At 42.8% G+C, this 27,102-nt stretch overlaps 1 protein-coding gene across 2 annotated transcripts in view; it reads left to right on the forward strand.

The window, feature by feature from the left end:
- The window catches only part of ADK (adenosine kinase), a 511,546-nt gene that overhangs the window by 443,621 nt on the left and 40,823 nt on the right, over window positions 1-27,102 (forward strand). For both annotated transcript variants that reach the window (XM_077250787.1, XM_077250788.1), the window contains exon 9: window positions 8,346-8,460. In XM_077250787.1, the coding sequence (XP_077106902.1) occupies window positions 8,346-8,460 (115 nt within the window). The remainder of the gene's footprint in view (window positions 1-8,345; window positions 8,461-27,102) is intronic.

The following is a 27,102-nucleotide window of genomic DNA, read 5'->3' on the forward strand; positions in this document are numbered from 1 at the left end:
AACTGCTGAAACACTCCAGCCACATGAGGTCTGGCATTGTCCTGCATTAGGAGGAACCCACGCCAACCGCACCAGCATATGGTCTCACAAGGGGTCTGAGGATCTCATCTTGGTACCTGTCACAGGTTCCTTCTCCGGTATCACACATTCAACAGAGCCAGCGAAGAGTGAACAATCCCAAGACCTTTATTTAGGCAAAAGTACGAAAGGTCCATATACGATCCACCACACAAAGGATAAAATATTCCAGAACACGAATGCAGTTCAGTAACAGGATAAAAGTCCAACAATCCAGCACAGAGGATAACAGTCCATATTCCCTTCTTTCTCTCTCTGACGTGCTGTCTTCACATCTTCCCTTCTTTCTCTCTCCGATAACCTCTTCACATCATGGTTCCACACCCGACTGATCTGTCTCACCTCCCTGATATTTACAAGTCTCCCCCCTCATTCACAGGCCAGGAGGGGGAAGGTCTCAGGGGCTCATTGTTTCAACAAGTTAGGTCAACATGTCATAAGCATATTACCAAACGGCATTATTCACTGACCCTGTGGAGAGATAACAATACAGAACTGTGGGGAGAATATCAGATGGCAAATAACTCATCCTACAAGAGAACATCATGAAAATAAGTAAAATAGGAATATACACAAAAATGATACCCATATAGCATATCACATCATCACAGTACCTAATGGCAGTCAGGCTACCTTTGACAAGCACATGAAGGGCTGTTTGGCCCTCCAAAGAAATGCCACCCTCACCATTACTGATCCACTGCTAAACTTGTCATGCTGAAGGATGTTGCAGGCAGCAGATCGCTCTCCACGGCGTCTCCAGACTCTGTCACATGTGCTCAGTGTGAACCTGCTTTTAATCTGTGAAGAGCACAGGGTGCCAGTGGCGAATTTGCCAATCCTGGTGTTCTGTGGTAAATGCTAAGCATCCTGCATGGTGTTGGGCTGTTAGCACAACCCCCATCTGTGGACGTCGGGCACTCAGACCACCTTCATGGAGTCGGTTTCTATCTGTTTGTGCAGACATATGCACATTTGTGGCCTGCTGGAGGTCATTTTGCAGGGTTCTGGCAGTGCTCCTCCTGTTCTCCTTACACAAAGGCTGAGGTAGCAGTCCCGCTGCTGGGTTGTTGCCCTCCTACGGCCCCCTCCACATCTCCTGGTGTACTGGCCTGGCTCCTGGTAGCGCCTCCAGCCTCTGAACACTATGCTGACAGACACAGCAAACCTTCTTGCTATAGCTCGCATTGATGTGCCATCCTGGATGAACTACACTACCTGAGCCACTTGTGTGGGTTGTAGAGTCCGTCTCATGCTACCACGAGGTGTGAAAGCACAACCAACATTCAAAAGTGACCAAAACATCAGCCAGATAGCATTGTTACTGAGATGTGGTCTGTGGTCTCCACCTGCAGAACCTCTCCTTTATTGAGTGTCTTGATAATTGCCAATAATTTCCATCTGTTGTCTATTCCATTTGCACAACATGTGAAATTGATTGTCAAACAGTGTTGCTTCCTAAGTGGACTGTTTGATTTCACAGAAGTTTAATTTTCTTGGAGTTATGTTCTGTTGTTTAAGTGTTTCTTTTATTTTTTTGAGCAGTGTACAATCACAATTCATATAGTGGTATTTGGCCAGTGGCAGCCTACAGTTTTCTGGCATAAGAAAGTCACAATATGTTGCACGTCATTATTGCACTAAAATATGACTTGTAGCTTTTGATGGCATATTTGCCTCTCTTAAAAACTAGGTGGAATTCGAAAACTGTTGCAGATAAGCCGTTGGCAAGATTATTGTATTGCGATTTTTTTTTTTTTTTAATGAGTCACAAAAATAGGTGTAGATTTCACGTCAGGTGGTGTAGAAAACATTACCTCTCCTCATACCACCACGACAGAGGTGAGGAGGGCAATGATGGCCTTTGTTGTGTGAATAGTCTATCACACTGTTCATAAGATGCACAAGACATTATCATGGGCGCATAAAGTACTGGGCAAAAGTTTTAGGCAGATGTGTGAAAACAAATGCTGCAAAGTGAAATGTTTACAAACATACAAATGTTAATAGTTTATTTTTTTTGTCAAGTAAAGGGAACCTGTCATATAAAATAACAATATTAGATATGGATATAGATATGGGATTAATCTGCAGGTTAATAGAGTCCTTACACCGGGCGGCTGCAACACTGAGCCCCACTGCTAGGAAGAAATGAACTTCATTCCTCCGGGAAGGCGCGCTCTTTCAGTCACAGGGGTATCGCCGACACTTTCAGTCACCACTATGTCCTGGCACTGACTTGACAGCAGACTGCTCATTAGAGTTGGCTGTCAGTTAGTACCGGGTGTGCGGTTAGAGAAGCCATGCTGGCACCACCCCTCTGTTTGAAGGAACAACCCTGTCAGGAGGGATAAAGATCATTTCTTCCTCGCAGTAGGGCACTTAGTGTGGCGTCTGCACTGGGTGTGAGAATGCTACCAACCTACAGATTAACCCCATATCTGTAAGTTAATAGCGTTTTACTTTAAGAAAATGCAAAGTGAACAAACAAAAGATAAATCAAAATCATGTCAATATTTGGTGTGACTAAGTAAATACATGAAAAATCTAACCAAACAAAAAGAATAGCAGCTCTTCATAGGGTAGCACCTCCAAATAAAAATGTTAAATACATATTATATCTGGAAATTCATGCTAGCAGCAGAACATCAAAATGTGTATGTATATAGAGGTGTAGCAGCTGATATCTCCTCTTTGATATGCTGATTAAGGTTCAGCATATCATAGGGCTGATGCAGTGTTGAGGAATACTTAGATTGTGCATCTCTTAGGCTGGCGTCACACTCATACACATTTCATACAGCGCTAGATAGCAGAAAAGCCGGTAATTCAATTGCCGGCTTTTGCTATCTCCTTATCCTGACAGGATATGAGACATGGTTTACATACAATAAACCATTTCATATCCCTTTTTTTTAACATATTTTTCACTAATAATGTTAGAGTTTGTGTGCAAAATTTGGGGGCTCTAGCTGTTAAAATAAAGGGTTAAATCACGGAAAAAACTGGCGTGATTCCCGCCAGAGTGGGGAAAGCCAGTGACTGAGGGCAGATATTAATAGCCTAGAGAGGGACCATGGTTATTGCCCCCCCCCCCCCCCCCCCCCCGGCTAAAAACATCTGCCCCCAGCCACCCCAGAAAAGGCACATCTGTAAGATGCGCCTAATCTGGAACTTAGCCACTGTCTTCCCACTCCCCTGTAGCGGTGGGATATGGGGTAATAAAAAGTTAATGTCACCTTGCTATTGTAAGGTGAAATTAAGCCTGGTTAATAATGGAGAGGTGTCAATGAGACACCTATCCATTATTAATCCAATAATAATGTTTTTAGCCAGGAAGGGGGGGCAATAACCATGGTCCCTCTCTAGGCTATTAATATCTGCCCTCAGTCACTGGCTTTCCCACTCTGGCGGAGAAAATTGCACGGGAGCCCACGCCAGTTTTTTCCATGATTTAACCCTTTATTTTAACAGCTAGAGCCCCCAAATTTTGCACACAGACTCTACTAACATTATTAGTGAGGAATATGCAAAACAAAAAAGGGATATGAAATGGTTTATTGTATGTAAACCATGTCTCATATCCTGTCGGGTTTGATAAGGAGATAGCGAAAACCGGCAATTGAATTACCGGCTTTTCTGCTATCTAGAGCTGTATGAAATATGAATATATACAGGGGTGTAACTGCAGCGGTCGCCAGTGTGACCGGGCCCGGCGGGTCAGGGGGCCCGGCAGGTCAGAGGTACCCAACACCATGTTGCAGTGCAGGAGATTCCTCCTGCACGGCAACAGTCCGAGGCGTATCTAGGGGGAGGGGGCAGCCGGGGCACGTGAGACAGGAAGCAGCTCCAGTCATCACGGTGAGACCGCTTCTCCTGCTCTGCACTCTGCAGCCCCGGGACAGAAGGCGAGAGCAGGGGGGAGGTGCGGGACAGAGCCGCTTTAGTCAGGAGAAGCTGAGGAGCTGCAGCCGGTGTACATCAGCCACCCCTGTACCAGAGAGGAGATTGTGAGTTGTGTATATGAGCTGGTATCTGGTGTGTGTGTGTGTGTCTGATATCTGTAGTGTGTGTGTGTGTGTCTGATATCTGTAGTGTGTGTGTGATATCTGTAATATGTGTGTGTGTGATATCTGTATGTGTGTGTGTGATATCTGTATGTGTGTGTGATATCTGTATGTGTGTGTGATATCTGTAGTGTGTGTGTGATATCTGTAGTGTGTGTGTGATATCTGTAGTGTGTGTGATATCTGTAGAGTGTGTGATATCTGTATTATGTGTGTGTGTGATATCTGTATTATGTGTGTGTGTGATATCTGTATTGTGTGTGTGTGATATCTGTATTGTGTGTGTGTGTGTGATATCTGTAGTGTGTGTGATATCTGTAGTGTGTGTGTGTGATATCTGTAGTGTGTGTGTGATATCTGTAGTGTGTGTGTGTGATATCTGTAGTGTGTGTGTGTGATATCTGTAGTGTGTGTGTGTGATATCTGTAGTATGTGTGTGTGATATCTGTAGTGTGTGTGTGTGATATCTGTAGTATGTGTGTGTGATATCTGTAGTATGTGTGTGTGATATCTGTAGTATGTGTATGTGTGTGTGATATCTGTAGTATGTGTATGTGTGTGTGATATCTGTAGTGTGTGTGTGTGTGTGATATCTGTAGTGTGTGTGTGTGTGTGTGATATCTGTAGTGTGTGTGTGTGATATCTGTAGTGTGTGTGTGTGATATCTGTAGTGTGTGTGTGTGATATCTGTAGTGTGTGTGTGTGATATCTGTAGTATGTGTGTGTGATATCTGTAGTATGTGTGTGTGATATCTGTAGTATGTGTGTGTGATATCTGTAGTATGTGTGTGTGATATCTGTAGTGTGTGTGTGTGATATCTGTAGTGTGTGTGTGTGATATCTGTAGTGTGTGTGTGTGATATCTGTAGTGTGTGTGTGTGTGTGATATCTGTAGTGTGTGTGTGTGTGTGATATCTGTAGTGCGTGTGAGACAGGGGCGTAACTACCACGGTCGCAGTGGTCGCCGCTGCAAGCAGCTCTGGCAGGTCAGGGGCCCGTGTGTCCCCTTGAGCCTGTCTCCCTTGTCCCCTTATGCTTGTGTCCCTTGTCCCCGTGTGCCAGTCTCCCTTGCCCATTAGTCCCTGTGTGTCCCCATGTGCCTGTCTCCTTTGTCCCCTTGTGCTTGTGTCAGTCTCCCTTGCCCACTAGTCCCTGTGTGTCAGTCTCCCTTTCCCACTTGTCCCCGTGTGTCCCCTTGTCAGTCTCCATTGCCCACTAGTCCCCTTGTATCAGTCTCCCTTGCCCACTAGTCCCCGTGTGTCCCCTTGTCAGTCTCCCTTGCCCACTAGTCCCTGTGTCCCCTTGTGCCAGTCTCCCTTGTCCACTTGTCCCCGTGTGCCCCTTGTGTAAGGCTCCCTTGCCCATTAGTCCCCTTGTGTCAGTCTCCCTTGTCCCCTTGTATCAGTCTCCCTTGCCCACTGGTCCCCTTGTAACCTTCTCCCCTGCCTCCTAGCCCCCATGTGTCCCCTTGTGCCTGTCAACTTGCTCCCTAGCCCCCCTATGTTACCCTTGTGCCTGTCTTCCCTAACCCCCTTGTGCCCTCTCCCCTGCCCCCTCGTCACCATTTGCTCGTGTCTTTCTCACTGCCCCTGTATGGAGGGGCTGCATTATACTATGAGGGGGGCTGCATTGTATTCTATGGGGGTTAAATTGAATTGTATGGCAGGGGAGGGGGGCCATTTGGAAGTGTGTGTATGTGTGTGTGTGTATGTATATATATATATATATATATATATATATATATATATATATATATATATATATATATATATATATATATATATATATATATATCGATACTGTGTGTAGACATTTATTTGATCTGTTCTATTCTTACCTGTCAGTGTGATTTTACTGTACACCGCACTGAATTACCGGCTTTTCTATAAAAGCGCCTGTGCATATTTCTTGTAAGTCACACTGATGGTCCGTGTGTAATCCGTATTTTTCTCGCCCCCATAGACTTTCATTGGCGGATTTTTTGCGCAATACGCTGACAAACGCAGCATGCTGCGATTTTCTACTCCCGTAAATTACGGCCGAGAAATATACGGCAGATAGGAGCTGCCCCATAGAGAATCATTGGTCAGTGTGCAATGCATAGTTTTTGCGCGCCTCATGCGTCCTTAAAACTCTCTAGTGTGACGCCGGCCTTATATTTCATCCAGAGTTTGAGTGTAAATAGAATACTTTATTAGGGGTGTATAAAACAACATATTCTGGGGACAAACTGTCTATTTCGTCAGGTAAGTTAATCCAGGTAGTGAAGCTCAGTCAGGCCATTCCTCAAATTTCCCTGCATAAACAAACTTTACCTTCAAAATAGTATAAGTTCTTGGTACACTTACACATAGTTTTTGAATGAACTCAGTAGTGAGATTGTTCCAAACATTTTGGAGAACTATCCCCAGATCTTCTCTACATGATGTGTTGTGCAAATCTTTTTGTCTCTTGTAATCTCACAGACTGATGTTGTGATCAGGGCTCTGTAGGACTTTTATCATCACTTCCAGGACCCCTCGTTCTTAATAACATTGGCTGCATGTTTGAGATCATTGTCCGGCTGTATAATAAATTTGAAGCCTATCAGATGCCTCCATGATGGTATTACATGATTGATATGTATCGGCATGAGTTTCTCAGCATTGAGGTCGCCATTAGTCTTTACTAAATCTCCATGTCTCTCTGTTACCTGTTGCACCCTCATTAATGTACAGCTCTTCAGTTTTTCGGTGAGAAAACTGCCTTCTGTTATGGCCAAATATATCACATATTGACTCATCAATCGAGATCACTTGCTGCCATTTTTCTGCTCTTTAGTTACTATGTTTTCATAGTTTCAAATTATCATGTAATAAAGTGTAACTGTTGTTTTAAATTTTTATTTCATAAATCATTAGTACAAAAGCATACACATAAGCAACTTTGTAATATCTCTTTTCAGAAAAAAAATTGCTGCTTTTGCTGGCAAAATTGATCAGTCACTATCAAAATTCTCAATATTGAGGTAAAATCTGTATTCAGTGAAGTCAGACTTTCCCATTACTGATATGGAAGACAGTTGCTATGGATGCAATTCTGCTATGCATGCAATTCTGTGTAGATGGGAGCAGGGAGGAACTCGAGGCAGAGCTTGACGATTTGAACATTATAATAACTTGGAACGCTGTGTAGTTGAGTTGCTTAGCCTTGTTTCCATGTCAAAAGTATGGTTTTTGGCTGCAATTTTTCCTTGAAGAGCAATCTTGGTTAAAATTTCCCAAATAGTTAATGGATTTTCGTTGGTTTCTGTCAGTTCTAAGCTGGTGGCACTGCTGGACATCTTTCTATTTCAATGGTAAATAAACATGATGTGTCTTCCACCTGCTGTATTCCTTGGCTGACTACTTCATCTATGGCCCTCAATGTTGCTCATTTCTTGATGTCTTCAATGCTGAGAACTACAAGCAGATACTTGTCCAACAGCGTGGCATCTGGCTCCAAATTTATTCTGCATCAGGACAACGATCCCAGACATCCAGCCAATGTCATTAAGAATTGACTTCAGTGTAAAGAAGAACAATGAGATCTGGAAGTGATAATATGGCCCCACAGACCCCGGTTCTCAACATCATCCATTCTGTTTGGGATTACATGAAATGACGGAAGGTTCTGCACAAGCCTCATACACAGAAGATCTGTGGTTAGTTCTCCAAGATGTGAGGCACATCCTCCCATACCAAGTTTCTTCAAAAACGATGTTAAAGTGACCTTGAAGAATTGATGCTTTTTTTGAAGGTAAAGGACCATCACACTAAAGATTGGTTTGATTTAGAATTCTCTTTTGTTCGTACTTTGAATTTTGTTAATTGATAAACATATACTATTAATACTTATATATGTGAGAGCATTTTTAATTTGTAGCCTTTTTTACACACCTGCCTAAAACTTTTGTAAAGTTCTGTACATTGAATTGGTTTAAATAACAAGATGTGAACAGAGCATTATTGACTTAAAGGGATTTGTCACTTTCCACAGAGTGGACCCCAATCGGCCTAACACATGTAAAATAATAAAGGCAGATGTTACTCACCCGTCGCCTGGTTACATACATGCACAGCTTTTGAGGTCTGCTTTGCTGAGAATGGAAAAGTGGAAAAGCCCTTAAATTTTAGTTTTTGTTATATATAGTTCTTCATGTTTATTTTTTTAAATTTCCAGACTGATGATATCAAGGAGATTGCCAAAAAAACGCAGGCGTTGCCAAAGATTAACATGAAAAGGCCACGGATTGTTGTGTTTACACAGGGTCATGAGGACACCATCATGGCAACAGGTATGTTTCTTACCATACCCATTAGAGTGGCGCAAATTAAATTGGAAAAGTGTAACTATTAACCCCTTCTCCTTGCAGCCCATTTTGTTTTGTTTTTTCATTTCCAGTTTTTCTTTCATTTTTCTGTTCACATACAAACATATGAGGTTTTTTTGTGTGAGATGAGTTGTACTTTTGAATGACACATTCATTTTACCACATAGTGTACTCGAAAACGGGGAAAAAATTCCAAATTGTATAAAAAATGAAAAAAAAACACAATTCTGACATTGTTTTTACGGTGTACATTTTAAGGTAAAAATGACCATGCATTATGATTCTCCTCATCAATACAATTACGGCGATAAAAAACATGTCCAGTTTTGTGTATTATTTTAGTGGTGAAAAAAAAAATCAGACGTTTGCAAAAAAAAAATTGGGGAGTTATCTCCATTTCCCGTGACATTTTTATTTTTCGTCGGATGGAGCTGTATGATACCTTATATTTTGCAGGGCGAGAGAATGTTCATATTATTTTGGGATAGATTTTACTTTTTAGTCACTTGTTACATCATTTTTGGTGGAATTGTGGCAACCAATAAAAAACTAATTACAGTGTTCTTTAATTTTTTTAGTTTACAGTGTTTACCAATCGGGTTCATTGTTTTTATATTTTGATAGATCAGGGTGTTGTAAAAGGGTTAAATACATCAGAGATTAGCACTGATGCCATGTGAATACTTTTCTTAAAAGAGAAAAGGGTGTCTCTGGTCTTGATCTGGCTTCTCCTCTCTTTTTACGATCACTGTCTTCCATACCTGCTTCATATGGATGAGGTGTCCTATGTCATCCAGACAATGTCCCCCATTGTAGGCTTGCTTTTCTCTGTGCCCTGTCGAGGGCAGGGCAGAGTTCTGTAGTGTGCATGCCGCATGCGCAAAGAAAAGCCATAGAGTGCTCATAACCCGTAGGTAAAGCCTGCACATGCGCACTACAGTGCTTTGGACAGCGATCGTAAGAAGAGAGGAGGGGCTGAAAGATGCTGGCCGTACTATATATGGGAAAACCGAGTGACAAGGTCCCTTTAAACTAATGGGACTTCTCACACATTTAAGGCCTCTTTCACACTTCCGTCTGAGAGAGAGAGAGACACTTTTTCCCGGACTTGAAAATCCTTCCGGGCATGCTCAGAGGGAAAAAACGTGATACATCGCTGGATTCCTGTGTGTGACGGTCAGTGACGGATCCTGCGTCCATAGGCTTCCATTATAGCCTACGACGGACCAGCGCAGGACCCGTCGCTGACCGATTTTCCAACGTGCAGAAAAAACGTTCCTCTGAACGTTTTCTCTCCACGAGAGACCGCTATTTTCCGACGGATCCAGTGCACGACGGATGAAACGGATGGCCATTCGTCACAATCCGTCGCTAATACAAATCTATGGGAAAATTCAGGATCCTGCAAATTTTTTTGCAGGATTCTGCATTTTCAAAAATCGACGGATTTCGACGTGACACACAAGACGGAAGTGTGAAAGTAGCCTAATTCTGACAGTACGTGCTGCAACTTGTGTGGTGGTGATCTGCAATCTGTCTAGTTGGTATAAGGGCTATAGGAGGTCACACAATATAAAGAACGTAGTCATTGTTCTTGGTAAATAACTTATTCAGTTTCTTATATTTTCTAAATGCCAGTAATACTAATCTAATATTCAACTCTCGTGTTCTCCTAACTCAGCACTTTTAAAATATACTTTAGAAAATGTAGTTTTTTCATTGTAGATTTTAAATTTTTAATGACAAGTTTAAGCTGCAGGACAGAAGAAGCTTTTTTGCGCCTTGTCTTCCAGCAGACATTGAATCTGCCATCGTTTTCTGGATTTTATATTTACATCTTTTACCACATTTTTATGTTTCTGTCTGGAGTTGAAGGACTTATTTTAGCCGGCTGAATATGTTGTCCTGCTACTTTTTTGGGGACTGGAGAACATAAAAATTTTTTTATTATTCTTTTTTTTGGTAGTCAAGATACAGTTATATGAAAAAGTTTGGGCACCCCTATTAATCTTAAGCTTAATGTTTTATAAAAATTGTTTTTTTTGCAACAGCTATTTCAGTTTCATATATCTAATAACTGTTGGACACAGTAATGTTTCTGCCTTAAAATGAGGTTTATTGTACTAACAGAAAATGTGCAATCTGCATTCAAACAAAATTTGACAGGTGCATAAGTATGGGCACCTCACAGAAAAGTGACATTAATATTTAGTAGATCCTCCTTTTGCAAAAATAACAGCCTCTAGTCGCTTCCTGTAGCTTTTAATGAGTTCCTGGATCCTGGATGAAGGTATTTTTGACCATTCCTCTTTACAAAACAATTCCAGTTCAGTTAAGTTTGATGGTCGCCGAGCATGGACAGCCCTCTTCAAATGATCCCACAGATGTTCAATGATATTCAGGTCTGGGGACTGGGATGGCCGTTCCAGAACAGTGTAATTGTTCCTCTGCATGAATGCCTGAGTAGATTTGGAGCGGTGTTTTGGATCATTGTCTTGCTGAAAGATCCATCCCCTGCGTAACTTCAACTTTGTCACTGATTCATGAACATTATTGTCAAGAATCTGCTGATACTGAGAGGAATCCATGCGTCCCTCAACTTTAACAAGATTCCCGGTGCCGGCATTGGCCACACAGCCCCAAAGCATGATGGAACCGCCACCAAATTTTACTGCGGGTAGCAAGTGTTTTTCTTGGAATGCTGTGTTTTTTTGCCGCCATGCATAACGCCTTTTTGTATGACCAAACAACTCAATCTTGGTTTCATCAATCCACAGGACCTTCTTCCAAAAAGAAATTGGCTTCTCCAAATGTGCTTTTGCATACCTCAGCCGACTCTGTTTGTGGGTACTTGCAGAAACGGCTTCTTTCGCATCACTCTCCCATACAGCTTCTCCTTGTGCAAAGTGCGTTGTATAGTTGATCGATGCACAGTGACACCATCTGAAGCAAGTTGATGCTGCAGATTTCTGGAGGTGGTCTGAGGATTGTCCTTGACTGATCTCACCATTCTTCTTCTCTACCTTTCTGATGTTTTTCTTGGCCTGCCACTTCTGGCCTTAACAAGAACTGTACCTGTGTGCTTCCATTTCCTTACTATGTTCCTCACAGTGGAAATTGACAGGTTAAATCTCTGAGACAGCTTTTTGTATCCTTCCCCTGAACAACTATGTTGAATAATCTTTGTTTTCAGATCATTTGACAGTTGTTTTGAGGAGCCCATGATGCCACTCTTCGGAGGAGATTTAAACAGGAGAACAACTTGCAAGTGGCCACTTTAAGTAGCTTTTCTCATGATTGCATACACCTGGCTATGAAGTTCAAAGCTCAATGAGGTTACAAAACCAAAAAAAGTGCTTTAGTAAGTCAGTAAAAAGTAGGTAGGATTATTTAAAACAAGAAAATGATAAGGGTGCCCATACTTATGCACCTGTCAAATTTTGTTTGAATGCAGATTGCACATTTTCTGTTAGTACAATAAACCTCATTTCAAGGCAGAAACATTTTTATAAAACATTAAGCTTAAGATTAATAGGGGTGCCCAAACTCTTTCATATAACTGTAATTGAAGAAAAATTCTATTTTGCCATACTATTTTAGCTTTCTTCAGCTTTTACCGTGCAGCATAATTGATATGTTTATATCACAAGCACAAAGCAAGGAATAGAGTGAAAGTAGCACACTTTAAAGGATTGAGGATCATTTCTGCTTGAGCAAAATAGTCCTCAAATTTAGGGCTCCTACTCACTTGTGTGAAACTCGGATGAGTCTCGCACTGCAATACCCGGCGCTGCTGCCGGCACAGAGGAGCGGAGTGTGCGGCTGCATGTATTCCTATGCTGCCGCACGCTCCGATCTGAGTGCCGACAGCAGTGCTGGGTTTTAAACATGCGAGACTAATGCGAGTCTCGCACAAGTGAGTAGGAGCCCTTAGGCCCTTATTTAGATGCTAGTTTTTCACGTATGAGATCATTCCATATTTTGCATGGATAGCTCTCATACCTAGTATAGCATAATGAGCTGTTCACGTGTTTGATTTATTGTGCAGACCGAGTGGTCTGTGCAAAATCACAGAGACATGTCTGATATTGATCTCAGTGTCAGATCAAAATCTGCGATGCAAATCTATGGATCAGTGAAAAAATTGGACACCTTTCAAATGCCATCCAAATGGTGAACATTACTTACTGACTGCAAGCTAGGAGAAAGTACAGTTTTCTTCTTCTCCTCCGAGAAAAGCTAATGAAACTTGAACCAAACTCTGAGAACACTGCTGAAACTTGGACCAAAACACTATTGAAACTGTCAGTTTTTCTCTTATGTGAAAAAATGGATATAAAATTGAGACCCAACTTATTCCAAAAACTCCATCTAATAAGATGTAAAAAGCTTGTGCAAAGTTGCATAGGTAAGCCTCATTGATCAGTTACTGGTTCTCCTTACACTTACTCTGCAGTGTCTTTTTTGTCCTAGACGAAACACAGCTCGATAATCAGTATGAGGGTTAAATGAGTCTACCACACTCTGGTCACGGAGAACTCTGCTAATTACAGTATCACTCAAATAACATCTTATATTTTCCCAGTCTCATTGAAAGAATGTAATTTACATTAACCAATTGGCAGATGAATTAAGGTTAATCTGGTTAAAAATAAGCAATCATTAAATATAATGTCACTCTCCTAATCTTGACAAATCAGTTTGTGTTAATGAATGTACTGAGTTTTGCTGTCTGATTTGGCTGTTTGTGACTATTATAAGATGAGGAAGTGGCTGATAATTGTTTTACCAGGAAAAAAAATACAAGTTTTCTATCTATACCATGAGCATTAGAAATAGAACCTCATAACATTGATTTCCTGGGGGAAGACTGGTTACGCTGACTAATTTGAAATTATTTGCCTGTTCTTTGATAATTAATTTCATGAAACTGTCATCTCTTATTAGATGAGATGATTAGGACCTTAATTACATATAGGTTATCAGTATATACCTTTTTTCTGTAATTTGAATTAAGCAATACCTTAATTTCTGAAGACCATACCACGGACAACCGTGGATTAGCCTATTTAGCAAACTATGTCATAGAACAGCAAACACATACCAGACTCTCTTCCAAAACAAATGTAAGATGGAATCATCAGCTTGATAGATTGTAAGGTGTTCTTACACAGTATATATTGGTCATCAAATCTAATGATTTTATGCATGTGGTCATTCTGACTATCCTAGTGCCACAATATATTTTGTTGGTTAAACAAGTATCTAGTAGGATCCCAAGGAGAATTTATTGTGTAATCATGTTGATGATTAACCACTTAAGGATGCAGCAATTTTTCATTTTTGTGGTTTACATTATTGTGCCCATTCAAAACCGAACCATCATTTTTCTATTAACATAGCCGAATTGATTGACATCTTTTATTTTACCATACAATGTACTGAGCAACGGGAAAAATTCCAAGCCAAGTGCAGTGGTGAAAAAAGCACAATTCTGTCATTGGTTTTGGCGGTACGTTCTTACAGCTTTATCTGTGCAGAGAAAAATGTTCTGGCAATATTCTCCAGATCCGCACAATTATGACGATACCAAACAGGCTTAATTTATTTGATATTTAAATGGATTAAAATTACAGTACTTTAAAAAAAGCCTCTTGCTTTCTCAAATCCCTTTGTAATATTAAATTATCCTTCTCTGTGTTTAGTGCCTTGCTGAGCTTGGTGTCATAAACAACTATTGAAATTCTACTCCATATTCCCTCTACAATGTTCTTAATATTTTAAAAAGAGCGCCCAATACTGACCCCTGTGACACCTCACTGTTAACTGTGACACAATCAAAGCATGTTCAATTAATAATCACCCTCTTTTTCTTGTTACCAGTTGTTAATCCAGTTACATATATTTTCCCCTAATCCCAGTGTTCTATTTTTCTATAACAACCTTTTCATGTGTAGCCATATTGCAATCTTTTGAAAAGTCAAAATAGAGGACATCCATGGTGATTCCATGATCCCGTCTGTAAGACTGATCAGATTAGTGTGACAGGACTGATCTCTCATAAACCCATATTGATGCTGAGTTATGAGGCTACTTAATTTAGAAACCCCAAAATAGCATTGCTTTTAAAATCTTCAAAGAGTTTGCCACAATAGAAGTTAAGCTTACTCACTTATAGTTTCCAAGTTCTTGACCTCTTTTGAATAACTGACACCACATTTATTATGCACTAGTCCTGTGGTACAGACCCTGTTATTATGGAATCCTTGAATATTAGAAACCATGTTCTGTCTTTCATGGTTCTTAATTACTGTAGTACTCTGTGCATGCCATTTGGGTGCAGTGATTTGTCCATGTCAGTTTTTTTTTAAGAGGTGGTGCACATTTAATGGAGAATTTTTTTCTATGTAAATATTGTAGAGGGGAAGGCGCTTCATAGATTAGCCATTCTCTCAATCTCTTATACCATCAAAATTTCACCCAGATTGTTTTTCATTAAAATTAGCCTAAATTCATTTTCCCTCTGAACAGTGAGCCTCAAAATAAATTAACACCTAACCCTTAACTGTATTCCTGCCTATTTCAGAATGGTAACATTAAAGCTCCCCCCCATACACATTAGAATAATATCAGTCGAAGCCACTGATCTCAATAGATTCTAATGTGTATGGTGGTCACGGACAATTGATTGACGGGGAAGATACTAATTGTGTATGTCTCATTTTGGACTGTCGATCACTTTGTTTTGGAGGGAAAGTAATTGGCAGAGATATTGGCTTGGCAGCTCTCATATAGAGAATACTGGAGCACTCAACCTATTGCGCATTTCTGTGTATGTGAGAGAAAGCCAAGATGGCTGGTGTCCAAATGATGTAACGTCAAGTGTATGGCGAGGTTTACACATACATCACACAATATATACTAGCTGATCACCTTCTCCCTTTTCACAATGACCTCTGCCAGGGGCTGACATACAGATGGTGCAGCTGCACTGGAGCCCTGAGGTGGAGGTGAGCACTTTCAGGGTGGTAATAATGAGGGAAATCTGTCCTGTTGCTCTGAGCCCAAGGCTCCAGGGAGCCCACAGCCAGATTGCCCTCATTGTGTGCAGCATGCCTGGCAGGGAGTGACCTTGCAGCTCTGCTGCCTAGAGGAGAAAATGGCAGCGAAGCAGCACGATCCCTTACTTACCTTCCTGCCCGGCGCTTTCTCAGTGGCAAGGCACACATGGCTTTTTTTTTCCAATGCACTGGGTAGAGGACATTGATTGGATGTGGGAGAGAGGACAATGATGGGATGTGGGAGAGAGGACATTGATGGAATGTGGGAGAGAGGACAATTATGTGGTTTGGGAGAGGACAATGATGGGATGTGTGGGCGAGGACAATGATGGGATGTGGGAGCGAGGACAATGATGGGATGTGGGAGAGAGGACAATGACGGGATGTGGGAGAGAGGACAATGATGGCTGTGGGGGATTTGCATGAGAGTAAGAGGGCCTTATAATGGGCTTAAGGATAGGGGAAAGGGGAGGAGGATGTTGGATAAGGATATAAAATGAATTGGGTGGTGGGGGTGCCAAGCCCCTGATAGCGTCCTCAACATCCCACAATTCATTGCGACACGCTCAGGGACTTAAATCGCTTTAGAATGAATTGAAAAGTGTGAGAGGACGCTATTTTTAATGAAGTAGGAGGTGGCGGAACATGTTAAGTATGTCTTCTCCCACTCCCAAATTCATTATGATGCTATCAAGGACTTATAATGAATGGGGGGCACACAGAACAGGGACTAAGGCTATGTGCACATGTTTAGGATTTGCAGCAGAAAAATCTGCTGCATGTCCTAATTTTGTTGGCAAGAAGAACTTTAGGTAAATTCCATTTTTTGCCACTTTATTACATTCTTTTGTTTCGTATTTTCCCACACACACTAGTATGGGCGAAATATGCTGAAAGAATTGATATACTGGAGATTTTATTCTGCTGCAAATCTGCAAGGAAACAATAACGTGTGCACAAGACTTCAGGGATCTCAATCTCTTTGCTTATACTGTAAAACCTTGCATATTTTCTGCAACAAAAATGTATCGTGTGCACATAGTTGGGGAAGTCACAGTGAATTTATATTTATTGGGCGGCAGAGATTATAGCTAATGGGGGAACAGTGCTGCTTATCACTTTATATTGGTGCATGGCTAATAGCACAGTAGTGGTGGGGTACATATCTAGTAAGGGACGCAAGATGGAGAAGCAACATCAGAAAATGACTCTAATTATACGAGACGTCAGTGGTAAGTGCCTGTATGTAAATATTATTCTGTATCTGCACTGTGATTTGGATATATAATGTTGTTTGTAAAATCCCATAGGCCACATTCTCACATTTGTGTGATATGTCTGTGTGCTGCCATATTTTTTTTTATCAGACAGCACACGGACTCATAGTTTTATAGGTTCATTCGCATATCCGTGAAAATCATGGAAATGAGCATGAGATCCATGAGGGTTAGAGCATGTCCTGTTCTGATCAGATTTTGAGGATCAGAATAGGACATGCTCAATGTGTCTGTATAAGCGGGCAGCACACATGCAAAGTAGACTTATTGTGTAGAGCATAGTCCATTACTATATAGTGTACTCGCTTATTGTGTATACTGCCATCATTAGTTACATAGTTTCCTATTTATTATGTACTAGCTGAAGAGCCCGGCGTTGCCTGGGCATAGAAACTAATTGTGGTTAGTTGTAACAAATTATAATGATTATATCTATATGTATAAAGCTGAGTGTATAGTGTATTGCCGCATAGCCACACTCACTCTAATATCCCACATCACCCGTCAGCCAGAGCCACCGCACTACTACCACTAATATTCCACATCATCCCGTCAGCCAGAGCCACCGGACTACTACCCATATTATCCCACATCATCCGTCAGCCAAAGCCACCAGACTACTACCACTAATATCCCACATCATCCCTTCAGCCAAAGCCACCACACTACTACCACTAATATCCCACATCATCCCTTCAGCCAGAGCCACCAGACTACTTCCCCTAATATCCCACATCACCCGTCAGCCAGAGCCATCTGACTACTACCCCTAATATGCCACATCACCCGTCAACCAGAGCCACCGGACTACAAGCACTAATATCTCACATCATCCCGTCAGCCAGAGCCACCAGACTACTACCCCTAATATCCCACATCATCCCATCAGAGCCACCGGACTACTACCCCTAATATCCCACATCATCAGCCAGAGCCATCGGACTAGCAGGGTGACATTAACCCCTTATTACCCCATATGACACCACCACAGGGCAATAGGAAGAGAGAGGCTAAGTACCGGAATAGGCGCATCTTACAGATGCGCTTTTTCTAACATTACTAGGGAGGTATATATAATCATGTACAGCACCATGGAATTAATGGTGCTATATAAATAAATAATAATCTAATATATAAAGCTGAATGTGTGTATGTATGTATGTGTGTGTGTCCGGGATTGGCATCTGCGCTGTCGCAGCTACATCCACAAAATATTTTGCACAGTCACACGTCTGGACCCCGAGAGCGTCATAGGCTATGTTGTGAGGCAAAATTTCAACCCCGCGTGTTTCAATAAACCAAACAATTTTCCCCTATCTACATAATGGGGAAAAAGTGAAAGGAAAAGTGTTGGAGGCAAATTGACAGCTGCCAGATGTGAACAAGGGGGACTTAAAGAATGAGAGCGATGGCGCCAAAGAGTATATACTGTACAGTTGCTAAGGTGGGGCCCCGACATGGGATACTCACCACACACAGGGATATGAACACACACACAAAATGCGCCACACACTACCACGTGCTTGAACACATATACCACCCTCAGCACACATTTCACCACACATACACCAACCTCGCCACATAAAAGTCGAAACACAAAAGTCGCCACTCAAAACTCTCCACGCGCAAAATTCGTCACATGCAAAACTCGCCACATGCAAAACTAGGCTCACGCAAAATTCACCACACGTGCAAAACTCACCTCATGGAAAACTCGCCACACGCAAAACTTGCACACGCGGAAAAATTGCCACATGCACAAAAGTTGCAACACATGCAAAAGTTGCCTCACCCAAAACTAGCACATACTCAAAACGCACCACACAAAACTCGCCACGCGCAAAACTTGCTGCACACAACTTGCTACACTAACCTGTCACATGCAACTCGACACACAAAAAGTTGCTACACGCATGTCGCCACACAAAACTCATCTCACAAAAGTCGCTACATGCATGTCGCCACACACAACTCAACACACACAACTTGACGCATGAAACTCGCCCTAAAACACACACAAGTCTGGTATTATCCTTCAAAAAAAAAAAATCTGACTAATAAGCAGACAAACTAGAAGAGAAACAAATGTACCATATAGGAAATACGGCAGCTGTCAGTCACATGACCTGTCTATTATGTGTGTGTGTGAGCTAATATACACTGTTCCAAATTATTATGCAAATAATATTTCCTCATATTTTCTCTAAATTACCTATCTGAATTGCAGTCATTGTTATTTTCAAGTCATCTACTATTCTAGTATAATTGCAATGTTTTGGAACAAACTGCCTATGAAAACAGTATCTTTTTAAAAAAAATAAACACTCAAAATGCATGTTCCAAATTATTATGCACAGCAGAATATTCAACCTTTTTTATTTTATTTTGAACAAAAAAATGGTCAATTGTGAAGTTATAAGCATTATCAGCTTATTACAAAATGAAATCAAACAGTTTTCAAGTGAAAACGTTATTCTAGGTGATGTTACATTTGCACATAGGACCCCTTGTTCGAAAGAAGCTTCTGAACTCTCTCGTCCATTGAATTTGTCAGTTTTTGGATGGTTTCTGCTTCAGTTGTTTTGCATGTGGACAGAATACCCTCCCAGAGCTGTTGCTTAGATGTGAACTGCCTCCCGCCATCATAGACACTCCTTTTGATGATGCTCCAGAGGTTCTCAATGGGGTTGAGGTCAGGGGAAGATGGTGGCCACACCATAAGTTTGTCCTCTTTTATGCTAATAGCAGCCAGAGATGCAGATGTGTTTTTTGCAGCATGAGACGGTGCATTATCATGCATGAAAATTATCTTGCTGCGGAAAGCACAGTTCTTCCTCTTGAACCATGGCAGGAAGTGTTGTTTTAGAAACTCCACATAGATTATGGAGTTCATCTTTACCCATTCAGGGCTCATAAAGGGGCCGACAATCTCTCTCCCCATGATTCCAGCCCAAAACATTACTCCATCTCCTCCTTGTTGGCGCCTTAGCCGTGTTTTCATGGGGTGTCCATCAACCAGCCATCCTCCACTCCATCCATCTGGACCATCGAGCATTGCACGGCACTCATCGGTGAACAAAACAGTTTGGAAGTCAGGCTTCATGTATCGTTTGGCCCACGGGAGCCATTTCTGCTTGTGTGCAGTGGATAGAGGTGGTCGACAGGATGGCTTACGCACAGCTGCAAACCTCTGAAGGACCCTGGGGAGGTTGGAGGCACCAGCAACTTCAAAAACTTGTCTGCTGCTATGACAAGGCATTTTTGCAGCTGTTCTTTTAACCTTACGCAATTGCCTGTTGGAAAGAGTCCTCAATTTTTCCTTATCAGCACGCACACGTGTGTGCTGGGAATCAGCTACATACTTCTTGATTGTGCGATGATCACGATGGAGTGTCTTGGCAATGTTGATTGTAGTCATGCCTTGACCTAAATACTCCACAATTTGTTGCTTCTCAGCAGCCGACGCATACTTTTTCTTTCCCATTTTGGCAAAAAATGTAGGCTGCTTAATATTGTGGAACAGCCTTCTTAAGTAGTCTTGCCTTTATTTGGACACACCTGCCAAACTAATTTGCACAGGTATCTGCAATTGCTTTCAGTGATATAAAGTGCCCTGACACACATCACCATCAATGAGTTTAAATGACAAACAAAAAAATTCTAACCTTATTACTCCTAAACTCTTTGTGCATAATAATTTGGAACACAGTGTATACTGCCAGGAGGGAGGACTTCCTGTTGGTTGGGGATTTATCAGGCTGCCAATAGCAACCAATCACAGCTCAGCTTCTATTTTGCTACTGTTAATTAATCTGAGCTCTGATTGGTTAATTTAGGCAACAAAGGACATTCTCAGTATAACAAAGCTTGTGTGAGGTAATAACATGTCGGTGTGTTGGTGGAAAGGCTGATGTAGATATTGAGCATTTTTTATCCCTCTTTTTGCACATAGCTCTTTTGGCTTTATTGAAACACTTGGTTGTGTGATTAGATCTTGATATTTGAATTTCTGCTCTTGCACATTGCACTTTGTATATGATAATTTATACCTGGACTTAATACACTCTCTATATTTTTTTAGAATTTTTTTGAGCACACAATTCTATATTTGCACATTTTGAGTTTTTCATCACTGAGGGATTTATTCATATATATATATATATATATATATATATATATATATATATACAGGGTCGACCGTTACTACTATTTATGTGTAAGCAACTATGTGTTGTTCCTTAGTCCTGTCATGCGCACAGATATCTGCATTTTAATTTTGCCATCAATAATTAATAAAGGCATTTTATAATCTATTACCTGTGTGGTGCTTCTCTGGTAATCCATAGATTGGTTGTTTGGGCTGCTCTTCACATTATCTCTATGCAGGACCGTATTTAGAGTTTATGCTGCCCTAGGCACTTTTAGTGCTGCCTCCCCCTTTGGTGAGTATGACAGTATCGGCAGTGACTTTGGAAAAAATCGCTGATGTGAAAGTGGGCTTTTGCAGCAGATCCGGCAGTTTTTCCACATCTGCTGCGTAACGGATCACTTACGGCAATACAGCGTTCGGCCTCATTCATTCCCTATGGGATTTGCGGCACTTGCTGTGATCCGGCAAATGCGGTGCCATACCTCCCAACTTTTGAAGAAGGAAAGAAAGTGGCAAAATTTGTGGCGCGCATAGCGCGGCAAATTTTAGGCCGCGCCTCTGACCACACCCATTTCACAACTATTCACACCCATATCCATGCCCCAACCACACCCATTTAGTACTGCTGATCACGCTGTTTCATAAACAATAATTATAAACAAAAAAATATGGCCACACAGTGCTCCATACTGTATAATGGCCCTACATGATGCTCCATACTATATAATGGCCCCACATGATGCTCCATACTGTATAATGGCCCCACATGATGCTCCATACTGTATAATGGCCCCACATGATGCTCTATACTGTATAATGGCCCCATATGATGCTTCATACTGTATAATGGCCACACATGATGCTCCATACTGTATAATGGCCCCACATGATGCTCAATCTACTATATAATTGTCTAAGGGTCACTTCCGTCTTTCTGTCTGTCTTTCTGTCTGTCTGTCAGTCACGGAAATCCCAAGTCGCTGATTGGTCGCTGTCAAACGGCCACGACCAATCAGCGACTGGCAAAGTGTGGCCGCGAAATGGCTGTTCCCTACTCCCCTGCCATCAGTGCCCGCTCCATACTCCCCTCCAGTCAGCGCTCACACAGGGTTAATGACTGCATTATTCCGCTGTGTAACGCACTCCGTTAACGCTCCTATTAACTCTGTGTGACCAACTTTTTACTATTGATGCTGCCTATGCAGCATCAATAGTAAAAAGATCTAATGTTAAAAATAATAAATAAAATAAGATATCATTATATACTCACCTTCTGTCGGCCCCCGGATCCAGCCCTGGCCTTTCCCGCTCCTCGCGACGGTCCGGTCCATGCATTGCGGTCTCGCAAGATGATGACGTAGCGGTCTCGCGAGACTTCCAAGTAATCATCTCGCGAGACCGCAATGCACTCTTGGGACCGAAGCGTCGCGAGGAGCATCAGTAAATGCCTGGGCTGGATCCGGGGGCCGACGGAAGGTGAGTATATTATTATTATTTATTTTAATTTTTTTTAACAGGGATATGGTGCCCACATTGCTATATACTGCGTGGGCTGTGTTAGATACTGTGTGGGCTGTGTTATATACTACATCTCTGCTATATACTATGTGGGCTGTGCTATATACTACGTGGCTGTGGTATAACGTGGCTGGGCAATATACTACATTGCTGTGCTCTATACTACGTGGCCTGCGTTATATATTGCATGGGCAGTGTTATATACTATGTCTCTGTGCTATATCTTACGTGGCTGTGCTATATACTATGTGGCTGTGCAATATATTACGTGGCTGGGCAATATACAACGTGGCTGTGCAATATATTACGTGGGTGGGCAATATACTACGTGTCTGTGCTATATACTACGTGTCTGTGCTATATACTACGTGTCTGGGCAATATACTACGTGGCTGGGCAATATACTACGTGGCTGGGCAATTTACTATGTGGCTGGGCAATTTACTATGTGGCTGGGCAATTTACTATGTGGCTGGGCAATACACTATGTGGCTGGGCAATATACTACGTGTCTGGGCAATATACTACGTGTCTGTGCTGTTTACTACATGGGCTGTGCTATATACTACGTGGCTGTTGGGATTGTGATGAGCATTGTCTGGTTTTCTCCACACATACCGCTTAGAATTCTCACCAAAAAGGTCTATCTTCATCTCATCAGACCAAATAATCTTGTTTCTCATAGTCTGGGTGTTCTTCATGTGTTTTTTAGCAAACTCTATGCAGGCTTTCATATGTCTTGCACTGAGGAGAGGCTTCCGTCAGGCCACTTTGCCATAAAGGCCCAACTGGTGGAGGGCTGCAGTGATAGTTGACTTTGTGGAACTTTCTCCTATCTGCCTACTGCATCTCTGGAGCTCAGCTACAGTGATCTTGAGGTTCTTCTTTACCTCTCTCACCAAGGCTCTTCTCACACAATTGCTCAGTTTGGCTGGATGGCCAGGTCTAGGAAGACTTCTGGTGGTCCCAAACTTATTCCATTTAAGGATTATGGAGGCCACTGTGCTCTTAGGAACCTTGAGTACTGCAGAAATGTTGTTGTAACTTTGGCCAGATCTGTGCCTTGTCACAATTATGTCTCTGAGCTCCTTGGCCAGTTCCTTTGACCTCATGATTGTCATTTGGTCTGACATGCACTTTGAGCTGTGAGGTCTTATATAGACAGGTGTGTGCCTTTCCAATTCAAGTCCTATCACTTTAATTAAACATAGCTGGACTCCAATGATGCAGTAGAACCAGCTCAAGGAGGATCACAAGGAAATGGACAGCATGTGACTTAAATATGAGTGTCTGAGCAAAGGGTCTGAATACTTATAACCATGTAATATTTGTTTTTCTTTTTTATTAAATTTGAAAAAATTTCTACATCTGTTTTTTTTTTCAGTCAAAATGGGGTGCAGAGTTTGCATTGATGAGAAATAAAACGAACTTTTTTGAATTTACCAAATGGTTGCAATGAAAGAATGAAAAATGTAAAGGGGTCTGAATACTTTCCGTACCCACTGTATGTGTGTAGCTGTATATTTATATGGAACTTTGTCGCCCCCCCTCCCAGACAGATTCCCCCCTCCCCCCATGATATGGAGCAGAACCCAGAAAGCTATGAGAATATCACTATCTGCTGCTTACTACTGCAATAAATGTAGGTGCTACATTTCACTTTCCCTGTCAGGATATTTGTATTTTGTTGGAGATGGGCTGTGGCCAGGTTAGAGGGGGTATCGACTTATTTGAGTATCCACTTATTTATTAGAGTGTCCACTTATTTGCCCTTTTTTGCAATAATATATGAATCTGGCTTTCCTGAATATGCTGCCTGCTAATACGGGCCACACGTTGGGGAGGTTTAGAGAGCAGTAATGAGATGTCTTTGCCTTCACTCTCTGCAACTGTGCAATAAGTTCGTAGGAATAAAATGTGACCAGCGTATAAAGCCATCGCTCAATGTGTTTATTATAAACCTGTTGAAATATTAGGTTTCCTGAGCGGGCCCCACATAATCACATCTGTGTTACAGATGCTCATGTATTGTGGCATGATTGAGTCGGGATACTCTGGGAGGTTCTCATAACCCGGCTTTGTCTGGGCTGTGCAGACTCCATTGACATGATAATGAATAGAGCAGTGGCCATAACGAGTAGGGATGTCCTGGCAGCTCTATGTTCCCGATCTTGTATTGCCCTGAAATTCAGCTTTAACTGACAGGCCAGCTGCTTCCAGAAATTCCTAGTTAGTTGCCATGGGGAATAATAAAGATGGAGAATGAGGCTTCTCCTTTCTGATTGTATACATAGGTTTTGGACACATCTGTTCTGCATCAGTTAGTTCTCCCGTTTCCCTTTATGTCTCTAATGCAGATCGGTAAATAGAAGTTAGTTGTGGAGGACCGAGCTTTGCAGTTAGTGCACAATGAAACAGTAACAAAATACAACAGTCGTAGAGGGTATAGTAGAAGTCACAGACTTAGTACATTTGTACAGAACAGAGTTTACAGTTGTAAAAGTAATTTTTTTTGATTTATATATATATATATATATATATATATATCTACTATATAATTGTCTAAGGGTCACTTCCGTCTGTCTGTCCTTCTGTCTGTCTGTCTGTCGCGGTTATTCGTTCGCTGATTGGTCTCGGCAGCTGCCTGTCATGGCTGCCGCAACCAATCAGCGACGCACACAGTCCGGAAGAAAATGGCCGCTCCTTACTCCCCGCACTCACTGCCTGGCGCCCGCATACTCCCCTCCATTCGGCCCTCACACAGGGTTAATGGCAGCGGTAACGGACCGCGTTATGCTGCGGGTAACGCACTCCGTTACCGCTGCTATTAACCCTGTGTGACCACCTTTTTACTATTCATGCTGCCTATGCGGCATGAATAGTAAAATGATCTAATGTTAAAAAAAATAAAAAATCGTTATATACTCACCGTCCGTCGGCCCCTTGATCGACAACAGGCCTGTCCGACGCTCCGGTGACCGGTCCATGCTGCGATCTCCCGAAATGAAGACGTAGGGTCTCGCGAGACCGCTACGTCATCATCTCGCGAGACCGCAATGCACTCCTGGGACCGGAGCGTGGGAGGAGCGTCGGTAAAGGCCTCGCATCGGTAAAGGCCTCGCTTGGATCCGGGAGCTCCAGAAGGTGAGTATATAACTATTTTTTATTTTATTTCTTTTTTTTAACAGGGATATGATGCCTACATTGCTATATACTGCGTGGGCTGGGCAATATACTACATGGGCTGCGCAATATACTACGTGGGCAGGGCTATATACTACGTGGCTGGGCTATATACTACGTGGCTGGGCAATATACTACGTGGGCTGGGCAATATACTGCATGGCTGGGCAATATACTAAGTGGGCTGGGCAATATACTACGTGGCTGGGCAATATACTAAGTGGGCTGGGCAATATACTACGTGGCCTGGGCAATATACTACGTGGGCTGGGCAATATACTACGTGGGCTTTGCTATATACTATGTGGCTGAGCAATATACTATGTGGCTGGGCAATATACAACGTGGGCTGCGCAATATACAACGTGGGCCGCGCAATGTACAACGTGGGCCGCGCAATGTACAACGTGGGCCGCGCAATGTACAACGTGGGCCGCGCAATGTACAACGTGGGCCGCGCAATGTACAACGTGGGCCGCGCAATGTACAACGTGGGCCGCGCAATGTACAACGTGGGCCGCGCAATGTACAACGTGGGCCGCGCAATGTACAACGTGGGCCGCGCAATGTACAACGTGGGCCGCGCAATGTACAACGTGGGCCGCGCAATGTACAACGTGGGCCGCGCAATGTACAACGTGGGCCGCGCAATGTACAACGTGGGCCGCGCAATGTACAACGTGGGCCGCGCAATGTACAACGTGGGCCGCGCAATGTACAACGTGGGCCGCGCAATGTACAACGTGGGCCGCGCAATGTACAACGTGGGCCGCGCAATGTACAACGTGGGCCGCGCAATGTACAACGTGGGCCGCGCAATGTACAACGTGGGCCGCGCAATGTACAACGTGGGCCGCGCAATGTACAACGTGGGCCGCGCAATGTACAACGTGGGCCGCGCAATGTACAACGTGGGCCGCGCAATGTACAACGTGGGCCGCGCAATGTACAACGTGGGCCGCGCAATGTACAACGTGGGCCGCGCAATGTACAACGTGGGCCGCGCAATGTACAACGTGGGCCGCGCAATGTACAACGTGGGCCGCGCAATGTACAACGTGGGCCGCGCAATGTACAACGTGGGCCGCGCAATGTACAACGTGGGCCGCGCAATGTACAACGTGGGCCGCGCAATGTACAACGTGGGCCGCGCAATGTACAACGTGGGCCGCGCAATGTACAACGTGGGCCGCGCAATGTACAACGTGGGCCGCGCAATGTACAACGTGGGCCGCGCAATGTACAACGTGGGCCGCGCAGTGTACAACGTGGGCCGCGCAGTGTACAACGTGGGCCGCGCAGTGTACAACGTGGGCCGCGCAGTGTACAACGTGGGCCGCGCAGTGTACAACGTGGGCCGCGCAGTGTACAACGTGGGCCGCGCAGTGTACAACGTGGGCCGCGCAGTGTACAACGT

The sequence above is a fragment of the Ranitomeya variabilis genome, chromosome 4 (assembly GCF_051348905.1).
Source record: "Ranitomeya variabilis isolate aRanVar5 chromosome 4, aRanVar5.hap1, whole genome shotgun sequence".
Taxonomy (NCBI): Eukaryota; Metazoa; Chordata; class Amphibia; order Anura; family Dendrobatidae; genus Ranitomeya; species Ranitomeya variabilis.